General features: G+C 40.2%; 1 protein-coding gene across 1 annotated transcript; it reads left to right on the top strand.

Annotated features, from left to right (window-relative positions):
- The first annotated feature begins 230 nt into the window (after nt 1–230).
- On the top strand, nt 231–12,380 carry ctsba (cathepsin Ba). The gene is made up of 11 exons (XM_030077043.1): nt 231–377; nt 5,193–5,320; nt 6,196–6,281; nt 6,887–7,001; nt 7,564–7,679; nt 8,733–8,818; nt 8,904–9,050; nt 9,348–9,464; nt 10,609–10,737; nt 11,368–11,443; nt 11,701–12,380. The coding sequence occupies exons 2-10, from the start codon at nt 5,198–5,200 to the stop codon at nt 11,439–11,441; spliced, it is 993 nt and encodes a 330-aa protein (XP_029932903.1). The 5' UTR covers nt 231–377; nt 5,193–5,197; the 3' UTR covers nt 11,442–11,443; nt 11,701–12,380.
- Nucleotides 12,381–13,189: the final 809 nt, after the last annotated feature.

Here is a 13,189-nt window from a genome sequence, read left to right as displayed (position 1 = left end):
AAAATGTAATATAAATGATTTGCCATCCTAGGAAAAAAAAATCTCACCGCGCACGCTGCACCAAACTCACCCATTGCGCTTTGACGCGGTAACATGACAGAAACCTGTTTGTTCTCCTTAACCAAAATTCACTCTCGTTGCTGGTAAATGGCTTAAACACCACGTCAAATAAAGCTGTGACAATTGAAGAATCGCCGTTGCGGGCGGTTTGGAGTCACATGAGCGAAGCGCATGTGATCCACTCACGTGGTTCGCGTGGATATAAAGAGGAGGAGGAGGAGGAAGGCTTTTGCAATCATCATCAGCCGTTTCATCGGGCAGCAGGGGAGCAGGAGGATCAATCAAGTTCACTCTGGCACCTGACCTACAAACTACAGGTAACAGCTTTGTCGCTTGGCTGCTCCGCGCGGCTCGGCTTTCAGCTCCGGTTTCCTCCAAACTGCTCACAAGCTGGATTAGATCTCACCAGGCTGGGAAACACTCCTGTAGTTAACACTTTTAAAATAACAACACGTGTAAAGTGCTTAGCGCTGAAACACCGAAAAAAATGAGCTGGAACGTGTTAAAGCTTCTATTGTTATTATTATGATTTTAGTGTTTCCTTGCAGCAGCTGTGGCTGCAGGCCGCATGCTGGGGTGGTGTTTGTTGTTGTCACCGTCTGCCACACTCAGGGGAACAGATGTGCTAGACGACTTTAAGTCTCCTTTTTATTATTATTATTTTTTTTTCATCTGTAAAATCCCAGGGCAGATCAGTGAAGTCGCGTTTTATTTCACAGTCTAACAATAAGAAGGTCTACCACGTCGCTCGGGGCAGGTAATGTTGTTTATGAACGTGAGAGCTTCACTTTAAAAACAAACAAAAACAAAGAACTTAAATCCAGTAATTAAAAAAAAATCTGCGACACACAAACAATGAGTTAACGGTACAGCTTTGTAAACAGCCGCAGGATGTAGAACCAAGAAAATGGAAAGTGAAAGCGGACCGTGATCCGACCTTAAAGCAGCCATGTCATGCTCTAATTTTAATCTCCATGTCAGTGAGGGGAAAAAAGTGAACCGCTGACATTGATCTCTGCCCGTGAAGTAACCATATCCTGTTCTGGTAACCATTCATCTCCAGGAGTTTTCCTGTGTCTAATGTCTTTATTCAGCTCCTCAGGCCTTTCTGCGGTGACGCCGGGACAAGCATGATGTCAGGTTTCAGTTCCCTCTCTGTCAGGTGGCACTGCGGTGAAAAGGGACAACAAGAGGCTGGGAGGTGTTTTCTCTTCCAGTAAACACACTGGAGTGTGTTTTTTCAAAGGGCAGGGAACCCCTACGTGAATACTCAGCAGTATAACTTAGAAATACCTCAGTAGTTCAGGACAGCTCTTTTACCCCCCAAACCAAGGGCTTTTCACTGTATTGTTTGGTTTTTTTTTGTACATTTGATGTCAGTACACCCAAATCCTCACTAACAATAATGGCTATTGAAGTCCCCAAATCTGTGAGGGGTGGAAACCGACTCAAACATTCTGGAAACTTTTTGGATGGTCACCCCTTAAAGCCAAAAAAATTCCAGGTCTGAATGAAGATGTTGACTTTCCCCTTTTCTCTCAGGGAGGGCAGGGGATATCTTTTTGTTAAGCTTTTTTTTTTTTTTTTTTTTTTTTGGTCAGGTTTTCATTTTTATATTTCATGACTTTTTGGGAAACATACACTGTCTTATTGGCTAATACCTGCAGAGCAGTTGCCACTTCATTGAACATTTTTTCAATCTTTTCTCTCTTCTTTTTTCACTTTTTTCCCTTTTATTTTTCTTCCTCACTTGTATTGTATTTATATGTATTTGTGTTCGTATAGGTTTTAAATCATCCTTAACACCAGTAAACAAAGTAGTGTGTGCTCTCCCATTTCAAACTGCATAGTGTGAGTTGGATTGAGAAGACAACACACAGCTGGGGAAACTGTTCTCTGACTCGTTGAGGGGGTTTTCAGACTGTCGTGTTGCAGATGCCCGTGTTGACTCTCGTTCTCTCATTAGTGTAAGCTGCAGCCGCCCCCATTTGAAGTGACGTGAGGAAGTTTGCTTGTTAAGTATTAACTTGTTTAGTCATACGTGAACACTGACAAATACATTCAAACAGGTGAGGGATAAAATATAATTTCAAAATAATCACAAATTTCTGTAAAATTAACCCTACTCCTCTTTCTCTGGAGTTAAGGACCCCTGTTGGTCCCCGAGCCCCACTTTGAAACCTGCTCGCCTAATGTATCTCTCCAAGACAAGATGTAGCCTCTTTCTCAAGGTGATGCCGCCTGGTTCTGACTGGCACCAGCAGTCAGGATCTTCTCACACACATCTCCTTGTTGCATTTAGGTTGCAGTTTATTAAATTCATCAGTCAAAATGGCTCCAGAAACATTACAAAGACGTGTGAGAGAACTTTAAATGAAACTGCAGAGCTCTGCTCTCATAATCAGAAACAGAGACAAAGCAGAAAGCCTGATTGTCTTTGACAGACTGATCTCGGCTCATCTGCACTGTAGCCTGCAATGTGCATGTGCCATTTAGCCTAGATAGTCTAGTTTGTTTATTATAGCGCCATGCTTCACAAATAATAACCCAGCTCATGTGGGCTTTTCAAAACAGTAACAAACATAATCGCAGTGAGTGTGAGGCCAAGCCGCCCAGTAAACAGTTGTGGCATAGACAACAAAAGCCTAGATGTAGCTTTGTATCATTGTGACACTGAGTTCATGATGAAATGTGGCTCATTTTCTCACATAAATGGAGCATAAAGACGGTGGCTTTAAGAAGTGTCGAAGCTCTTCTCTGAGAGGAAATGAGGATCTTGTCACCTGTGTATCTCGTACCCCCCACAGTCAGTGACTCACACACCGAGGGAGGTGAAGGAGTTAAGATTGTCAGCCAAGATGCTGACCACAGACTGCAGATATGATATAACATGACTGTCCTGTTCCACTGGTTTTAGCGTCACGCAAGAAGACAACTACTGATTTTAATTTTTTCACTGCAATGGAAGGACATGGTCATGAATATTGGAACAAAAAAAAAACCCTCCCCTGACCTCTTGGCTTTTTATGAAACTCTCTCTAAGCTAGTTCTGTTACTAGCCGGCAGACACACGGCCCACTTCCCCAAATCACTTGCATGTCATCCTGGCCACAAGCTGGTTTTGCAAGAAGAGCATCAGCTGCTAAATTTAAAAAAAAAGTCTTGATTTGTCAAATTTCTCATGAACCACATTTTGATATTTTCATGTGAACCACAGCTTTTTTTTTTTTTTTTTTTTTTTTAAATTTTTATTCTTTGCTGGTTTGTTAGAAAATTTGCTCAGCAGGCTCACCATGTCCGGTGTTTCTTCAGCATACCTAATTTTGCAAGCACTCTCATTTATACATATTTTTTGTAACTATTGTGTGCTACTAAGTAAAGAATGTTGAAGAGAACCTGGGTTTTGTTCTTCAAGGGGAGATTTTGCATGCTTATTTCCGTGTGTGCTTGTTCCTGTTGGGAAGTCACTCCCCAGAAGTGCAATAGTGCACCTTCCACTTACAAATACCTTTTGCCAGCAGCTGCTGTAAGTCATTATAAATCACATTAAAATCTCTATCTTCTGGCACAAAGATTGTTTTTTCTCCCTTCTCCTTACTCAAGAGTAACAACAATGTCCTCTATTGTCCCTTCCTATCAATGGTGGAAGCTGTTAGTTTATCCTATCAAGCCTCCTGATTGCAGAGAGAAAGAGCACTGTGTCTGCTCTGCTATTGATTCCTAAGTCCTGGCTGGACTCAGAAAATCCTCTTTATTCTGAGCACTCCCCATCCTGCCACTTTAGGCCATATGATGATCTCAGTATATTTAATGGTCATACATCTTGGCTTTGCCTTCTCAGGAAACTCGCGGTAATGCAATTCACCGCTGTTGATGTGATCTTGACAGCATATTTGCCATTTGAGGGGGCAAACTCTTCAAATGTGTGGTTTGGTGCTTGCCTTAGTGCTTTAATGCATGAGAGTGCATGCATTTGTAGGGCTTGGCAATGTCTGTTTATTGTGACTATTTCAGGAATGGGTGTTGGTGCTAAGATATTTACACACAAGAGATTTTTGCTAAATCATTAATCATGTGAACATAATGACCAAGTAGGCAGAGACAAATAATAAAACAACTTTAACTGTCTAATAAGTTCAGAAAATTGCATCTCTTTACTATAATGCAGCTTTTAAAACCAGTTAGATGACACTTATGCCATATTACAATATCTGACATCACAGATACTACCAAGTTTAATATCACAATATCTATAAGCAATCAATATATCGCCCGCATTTTGGATTACAGTTTGATATTAGTAGGGGTAATTTTTTTTTTTTTTTTTTTTTTTAAAGTCAGAATAGCCTGTTTAGAGAGGGAGCTGAAACTCAAATCTGTTTTCTATTCATTTATTTTTAGTGAACATTTTCTCTCTGAAATGCAGACCAAGAAGTCAACAAAATGTAGCACTCGGCTTGCACATTGTCCTGTGCTGCTTATTCATGTGAGGACAGCGTTTAGGTTTAAAGAACCTGTTGACGTCCGTGGACTGTGTACCTGTGCCGCTGCTTAACTCGCTGACGCCGAGCCTCTTCAGATTCTGTTGCTTAACTTGTGGAAAGGTTTCAGACTTGCATGACTGGAGATAAAGAGGTTTTGTCTGCTTGACCTCTCTGTACACGGTGCACATTTGCCGTGTAAGTGGTCACATAATTTTGTTTGTTTCACAGCAGTGCACCGTGACCTGTGTGTGCACAGACTTTACTGTACATGCAGGACTCTTATCTTCACTGGAGTTTGATAAATTGTCCATCCCCTCCCTTACAGTGATCCCTATCATGTCTGCATTCTGCTAAGTCTCATTCCCCTAGAAATTAGGCTAACATTTATACATATTTGCCTCCATACTTGGGAATTTAATTTTTTACTCTTGTCCCTTTTTATCCTTGCTTCACTACAAGTGAAAGTTGAGGAAACTCAGGTTCCTGTTTTCTGACTTGAATAGGGCCTGTTTTGTTAGAATTGGTGTTTGGCATGTTGTAAGGCTTAGAGATTAACTTAATGCAGTGTAATCGCTGTATGCTACCTCACAAGTAGTAACTTATGTAATGTGAATACTCAGTAAACATGTGTCCTCTTTTGACTCTCAGGCAAAATGTGGCGTGCAGCCTTCCTTGTATTGGCTGCCAGCTTGTCAGTCAGCCTGGCCAGGCCCCGCCTCCCGCCGCTGTCCAGTGAGATGGTCAACTACATCAACAAGGTCAACACTACCTGGAAGGTGAGCGGCACTTCTGCTTCAAAATTTGTGAAGGGGGCGTGCACACTCTGGAATTCATCTAAATTGGTATACTGGAATCCTTAGATCATTACAGCTGCATAAAGCACTTTGACATCTGAGTGAGAAAACAATGAAATATTGCACGACTGGGAAGTCACTCCTTCCTGTGGCCATCAGACTTTAACGCCTCCTGTTGAGGGTCAGATAGTACACTATTTAAACTTGATTTAACCATTTAACTGGGCAATAATTGATACCGGTCGGACTTGATAACATTTCAAATGTAACTTTTTTTTTTTTTTTTTTTACATATGCTAATTTTCTTATCTCTGTATTTCTTGTGATACTTTGTAGGATTCATGCACATATTTTTGTCATATATAATGCACGTTTTTCAGTTGTAAGGCACATATTTTTTTATTTTTTATTTCTTGTACTTGAATCTCTTGAATTTGAGTAACTGCAAATGACCCAGTTTCCCCTTTGGGATCAATAAAGTATTCCTGATTCCAATATTATTCAGGAAGAGGCAAAAGCTACCCATTATGCATTGTTATGGTAAATTTCTGCTTGAAAACAAGAAGTGGTGTAGTAGAAGTAAGAATGACGCTGACCACTGTCAAATATAGCAAATCTGCAAGTAAACCCCAATAAAACACTAAAATTCAAATAAACAATGTGATGTCTATATGAAAGTGGTGACATGTTTTCCACGTATGAAAAGTGCTCTGAAGGTTCATGTATATCGATGGATTCCGTGTCTAGTTTGTGACACGGTCATCTCACATGATTCCACCACTTCTTTATTGGTCTGCTTACTCAGGGAGTTTAATTTGAATAACTCTCCCCCCTCCCTCTCCTCTGCTCTCCTGCAGGCCGGCCACAACTTCCATAACGTTGACTACAGTTACGTCAAGAAACTCTGCGGCACGCTGCTCAAAGGGCCCAAGCTGCCTGTCATGTGAGTCTCATCATATGCAGAGATGGCGTGTGGGTGAATGCGAATCGTGGTCGAGATGTTTTTTAGCTCCACTTCTGCATTCATGCTGGAGTGAGAGTGACTAAGCTAGTTTCCTGTGTTCTGCATCTTCCAGTCGTACTTACATTCAGCATTTTCATTTCTCTGTGCACTGGGGAAGTCACAAGAACTATAGCTAAGTATCAAATCCACCACAGTTTTGAAAATGATACCTATATCAGTGTTTTTGGGGTTAATTTTACAAGGAGAAATCGAGGGCTACTGCACACTATTGACTGACTTGCAAGACTTTTTTTTTTTTTTTTTTTTTTTTTTTAAGCCTCAGCCATTTCATCAGGTCAAAATCTCACATGTCAACTGGGTAAAAGGTTGATGAGAAGGTCACAGTTTTCCTGTTTTGATCTGCTGAACAGCCAATTTCCTGTCAGCATCACTAAGCAAGACCTGCTCACTCGTTTTGAGTTGCACATGAGGGCGTCAGCTCAATGTCTAATTTCTTACCACCACACAGTAGATGTAGTTTGAGCACATTTCTACTGTGTAATATTGTGTTAACGTTTTATATTTTATTTTTGTGTCTTCTGCAGGGTTCAGTACGCTGGAGATGTAAAGCTGCCTAAGAACTTCGACTCCAGAGAGCAGTGGCCCAACTGTCCCACTATTAAGGAAATCAGAGACCAGGGATCCTGTGGGTCCTGCTGGGTGAGGAAACAAGCCCTCTCTTAAAGGATGACAGCATGTCGATAGGATCAGATGTTTTTAATGGCATAATTGTGAATGAATGAGACATCCATTTTATCCACTCTCTATCCATTATTGGACTTAGCATTGTAGTAAAGGGTCACTTTTGCACGTGCTTTTATTCCACATATCTTCCAGTAGGTGATCTCAGGACATTAGCTACAAATAGTTTGTGAATTTTAGGGGAAACAAAATAAGGACTTCAGTTTTTGCTTTGACCCCCGGGGCTTCAAGTGCATCTAGAACATCCCGTCTCCCCATAAGAAATAGTGCCATTTTTGCAGAAAGAAATATGAATACCCCCTTGTGCCACAAAATGCCACTTTTGATTTCTTCACTTCCACCAAATAAAGACCAGAGCTTTGAATTTGACGTCCACTTTAGTTCCTCTCAGTTTTCCATGTTACTGATCATAACCTTATTCGTTCATTGATTTGATAGACAACTGCCAGACTATGTTCTTAGTTTGATGGGGTTAGCTTTGTTTTTTTGTGTGTATCTGACTGGTTGCTCTATCCGCCAGGCGTTTGGTGCTGCAGAGGCCATCTCAGACCGTGTGTGTGTCCACACCAATGGGAAGGTCAGTGTGGAGATTTCCTCACAGGACCTGCTGACCTGCTGCGAAAGCTGTGGCATGGGGTGAGTGGGAGCTGTGTGTGTTGAAGTTTTTTTTTTTTTGTTTGTTTGTTTGGTTTTTGTTTTTTTTCTTCCATGTGGGATTGAAATGTCCCCACTAGAAAACAGCAGAGACCTGTGTGAACTCTGAGACTCTGTAGGAAGTGTATTGTTGGCGTTCAAGCATGGACAAGTTGAAACCAGAGGGATCAGCGGGTATTTAGTGGCAGGAGGGAAAGAAGTCACACCAACATAATATCTGCAAGTGCATAAATAAACAAGTTACCACGGCTACATTCTCACAGTGGCTGAAAGTGACTCAATTGTGACTATTTTTTTTCTTAAGTCTGATCTTTTTACCTTGACTATTCAGTTCCTCCTCATATGTGACTCATATGAGATCAGTGTGAGCAGATCTGTACTGTGATCTCATTTACAAAAAGCACGCTGCTGAGCAACAAAATGTCATTGGCAACAGTGAGTCATCACAATTGATAAAATAGTGGTGCAGACATTCATTTCTTGAATATTTTGTAACAGTGGAGTGGTGGCAGTAAGACAGCCAAGGGCTGTTACTGAAGTATCTTCTCATGTATCTTTTCAGTCTGTAACCTCCTGTCTGCTTGTCCTTGTTTCTGTGATCCTCCATATTTTGTTTTGTCCACCACTGCTGACAGTCGCTCTAAAGACGCTCTGACAGGTATGAGCGTGCTCAGCAGGGGAAAAAAAAAAAAACAGATCCTGATCTCAGTGTTCACATCAGCAGGAATCAGATACGTATCTGATTTAGGACTACATGTGAAAGTGTCCCAAATCATATTTGAAAACGTATTCTTTGTGTTTTTTGCTGTTTACACTGGCATTAAAAAAATCTGATCTGTGTCACATTTGAGGAAAAACTCAGATCTAGGCCACTTTGTACTGGCTGTCTGAATGTAGCCTATGAGACAAAGACATTTACTAACAGAGCATTTGAAGGTGGTGTTGGACCATGGAGTGTATAGTCATGCCTATATACACCTTTACATGATCAGAGAATGAGGATTTCAGTTATTTTGCTTTTTGTTTTTAATATAGATGTAATGGTGGCTACCCCTCAGCTGCCTGGGAGTTCTGGACTTCTGAGGGGCTCGTGTCTGGAGGTCTCTACGACTCCCACGTTGGTGAGTTATTCTGTTTGTTCACTCAACTCCCACAAACAGAAGTGCCGGAGTGTCTGATTGTGAGGCTCCTATATTGTGTCTGCAGGCTGCCGGCCCTACACCATCCCCCCCTGTGAGCACCATGTGAACGGCAGCAGGCCCCCCTGCACCGGGGAGGGGGGAGACACACCTGAGTGCGTCCATCAGTGTGAGGATGGATACACACCTGCCTACAAGCAGGACAAGCATTTTGGTAAGAGCATGTGCTAAAGGAAAGACTTTTTTTTTTTCTTTTTAGCACACTTAAAAGAATACTCCAACGTTTTGGCTAAAATACCCTTTTTCTGTCTTGCCTAACCTGAGACAAGATGTTTGTTTGAAGATGTGAAACTGGTATCTAACATTTTGTCTTAGTCTGGGTATGTTGGAAAAATGTTGGAATATTCCTTTAAGGCACAAGAGACTTCTTGCTATGAGATGGGCAACACACACACACACACACGCACAGTTCAGAATCCAAACCTAAGGTGCACTGTTAATTTGTTTGTAGGTAAGAGGTCTTACACCTTACCATCTGACGTGGAGCAGATTCAGCAGGAGATCTACAAGAACGGTCCAGTAGAGGGCGCCTTCACGGTCTACGAAGACTTTGTTCTGTATAAATCTGGTGAGATTATGAGCAAAAAACCCTATACACATTCTCAACACATGTAGATGTAAACTTAAATTGTGATTTTTTTTTTTTTTTTTTTTTTCTCCATGATTTTTTTTTAATAGTGTAATTTCGTTTATTTGAGGTTTTTAATACTTTCATTTCCCTTGAGGCTGGAGGTGTGGCACTTCCCTTACACATGTCAGATCTTATGAATGAGTAACATGCATCCATGTGATCAGAGCAAAAGCTAAAATGGAGAACCAGGCAGCTGCAACAGCAAAGAGGGAAACGGTGTGAAAACACAGCACTGAGCAAAGTGAGAGAGAGAAGGGACAACGTCAGAGAGGGAAATCCTTTTCCTGAGTTCCAGAATCAGAAAACCTTTATTGTTCATTGCAAAGCAGTGGAAATTTGTCTTTGACGTGACTCATATGAAATAAAATCTAACACAGTTAAAGTTAAACAGTCAGAACACAACTAAAACACAAAAACGCAGACAGTCAGAACATAAAACACATTTTGGTGTATTTATCTTGCGATCTGTGTTTAAATGTGAAATCTCCTTTTACTTCCTAAGACTGGATCTCCACCCGTCATCTGAAGATGGTTTGGTTTTACACTCTGAGAGAAACTTTTATAAATACAGTCGACAAGAGCTGCTGCTACTTAGTGCACTGTAATGAAAAGTGGAAAACATTAAAGTGCAGTAATAAATTCAGATTCCTGACTATCATGATCACAGTATTAGTAAAATCAGAATTATCATGGTGGTGATTGTGCAGCTCCATAAGGACTACCCTCACTGAATCAGAATCAGAAATACTATATGTGCATTGATTCCACAATATTACAATAGTAAATACAGAAATAAGAAATTGTGAATATGTAAAGTATACCTATATACAGGAGAATTGCACTATTTTAACGTCCTGCAGGTATAAAATTAATGCACAGATAAATAGTTAACCAGTTAAATAACCACATTTCTGCAGCCTGTTAACTCACTGCAGCAGTTTCTCAGTTTTTCCTCTAAAACGCATTCTTTTCTCACATTCCCTCACGTACTTGAGCTCTTTACACAGCACACTCTTTGTCTTTACCCTCCATGCACATACACACCCCCCCCCTTCATCTTGCACTTTTTTCTTGTCCTCAGGAGTGTATCAGCATGTGTCTGGGTCTGCGGTCGGAGGCCATGCCATCAAGATCCTGGGCTGGGGTGAGGAGAATGGTGTGCCCTACTGGCTGTGTGCCAACTCCTGGAACACCGACTGGGGCGATAACGGTGAGGGGGCACACACACACACACACACACACACACACACACACTGTGCTTTCACACTTGGAGATGCACACCCATAAACACATTTACACTTAACCCTCCAACTAATTTGACTCCATTCAGTGTTTGATGTCTCTAAATACATGAACATTATTATATTTATTTGTTGCTTCATATTTCATGACTTCCTTCCGACTTCCGTCCTGTACACATTTGGAATGCATCTCTGTTTCTTTGTCAGTTTGACTCCAGGATTTTTTTTTAGCTGTATAAAGCATAAGAAATATTAACATTTTACACAAAAAATTCTTTCAGCTTTCTTTCAGTTTTGGATGACACTAAGCATGCTTTTTGTAATCTTCAAAAAAACTTCCCACTGCTTTAGAGCCTCACCCAACATGTTTTGTTATGTTTGATTAAGTTATGTTATATTTAAAAGGCTGTTTACATAAACATAAAATACCTGATACATAAACTTGGGTAACATTTATTATTATAATCACTTTCTGGAGGTTTAAATTACTGGGGTCAAATTGGCCTCAGGATTCATTTTTATTATTTATTTATTTTTTTTTAGGAAAGTAAGTTCATTTTTAAGTCATTAAATACTAAATAACTGTTTCTGGTCTCCAGGGTTCTTCAAGTTCCTGCGTGGAGAGGACCACTGTGGCATCGAGTCTGAAATTGTAGCAGGGATTCCCAAGTAAAAGTAAGTAATTCAATTTATGGAAAAGTTTAAAAAAAAAAAAAACAAAAGGCACAAACTGAAGTTTACTGTGTATGTACAACACGGTCAGCTACCACAGTGTAACTCCTAGAGGTGAGAACCTGAATGTGTAATAAGCATGGAAATTGAATGTGATAAACCTAATTGAATCAACCATAGAAACAGGATTCATTCAATTTCTATGCTTATAAGTCTCAAACACTTTCCTCTTCATGTCTCATTCTTTTTTTTCCCCCCAGGGTTTTGAGCTGCAGTGTCCACTACAGGATCACTAGAGGGCGATACACTCCCACAACAATGCAGTCTTCACAGATGAAGAGTCACTGTTTTCTAAACACGACACAAGCATTTGTATTTCTTTTTTGTTCAGTTTAAGGCAGTTTATTGATGAATGATCTTGGGTACATTACATTTGTTTTAGCTGTTAATCATGTCAGTCAAGGAAAGGCGCATTAGGGATTTTTTTTTTTTCTTGGACAATCTTACACTCGGCTTGAATCACCTGAGAATATCCCTGCTGTTAATCCACACAGTGCCCTCTTTGCTCTGAACTTTTCTCCGGCACTGACACAAACTCGGTGCAGCTTTTCACTGACAAAACGCCGCCTGAGAGGTTGTTTTCTTCAAAATAGTCCAATGTTTAATGATCACAACATCCATATTGATTGCCTTTTAACAGCATTTCCCATAACAGACTCTACCCCCACCATAATTTTAGCAAAATAGTTATTTGGTGCCTGCTTGTGTTTTAAAACTTGTATCGACAGAGATGGAGTGACTGGGTTTTTGTATGTCTGTTTGTTTTGTTTCATTTTTATGGTTGGGAATGAGATGGGAGTTTTTTTATTGTCTGTCTAATGATCAGAGTATTGCCTCATGATTGTACTATGTGCTGAAATAAATAAAATTTTTTCTTATACTTTGGTTCCCAAATTGGTGTTTTTATGTTTTGAATGTATATCAGGGTACTGAATCCGTCTGTAATACTGGATCAGGCTGATGAGAGAAACTCTTAAGGAAGACAGGTGTAAAACCTACTCTCACTGAAACAGATTAAACCCCTCAAGAGTTTCATATGTAATTAATAAAATAATAATAAAGAATCAGCTTCATTACTCTTATCTGCAACATTACAAATCGGGACTTGGAGTGCTGTTAGTTAATCTGCTGGATAAACAAATGCAAATTTGGTCATTAAAGAGAATTAATCAATGATCTATACCTTCAGAGAGAATCTACTTATATTTTCCATCTACAAACTTATGAAGTACAGTTAATCTCTGGACACAACAGTAATATCTGCATTCCTGCCTTGATAACAGACTATTTGTGAAGCACTAGTTTATTAAAATACTTCTCTCTGGCTGTTTGGCTGCAAATCCAGATGCTTGTTTTGTGATATCTTTAACATTATCCAATATAACAATGGTCTGGGGAAAACTGGGAATAAATCAATTAGACCACGTTGACTCTGATCACAGTGGTTTGATAATCCAAACCACTGTGATCCCCAGATGATAGTTCATGAGTGTGTGTGGCCCTACACGGGGCAGAGTTTAACACACTCCCATGTTTGTTTACAGCAGGCAGTTCTCCTACAAAAACTAAAAAACATGCTAAATGCCTCCACACTGGCATTTTTCTGAAGTTACACAAACAAATATGACGTCATATGTGAACAGTCCGCATTCTCTGTGTGAAAATGAGTGCCACTTTGAAACCAAGGTC

Source organism: Myripristis murdjan, chromosome 3 (genome assembly GCF_902150065.1).
Source record: "Myripristis murdjan chromosome 3, fMyrMur1.1, whole genome shotgun sequence".
NCBI classification, from domain to species: Eukaryota; Metazoa; Chordata; class Actinopteri; order Holocentriformes; family Holocentridae; genus Myripristis; species Myripristis murdjan.
The sequence above is the reverse complement of the archived record's forward strand: the minus strand, read 5'-3'. Positions and strand labels throughout refer to the sequence as shown.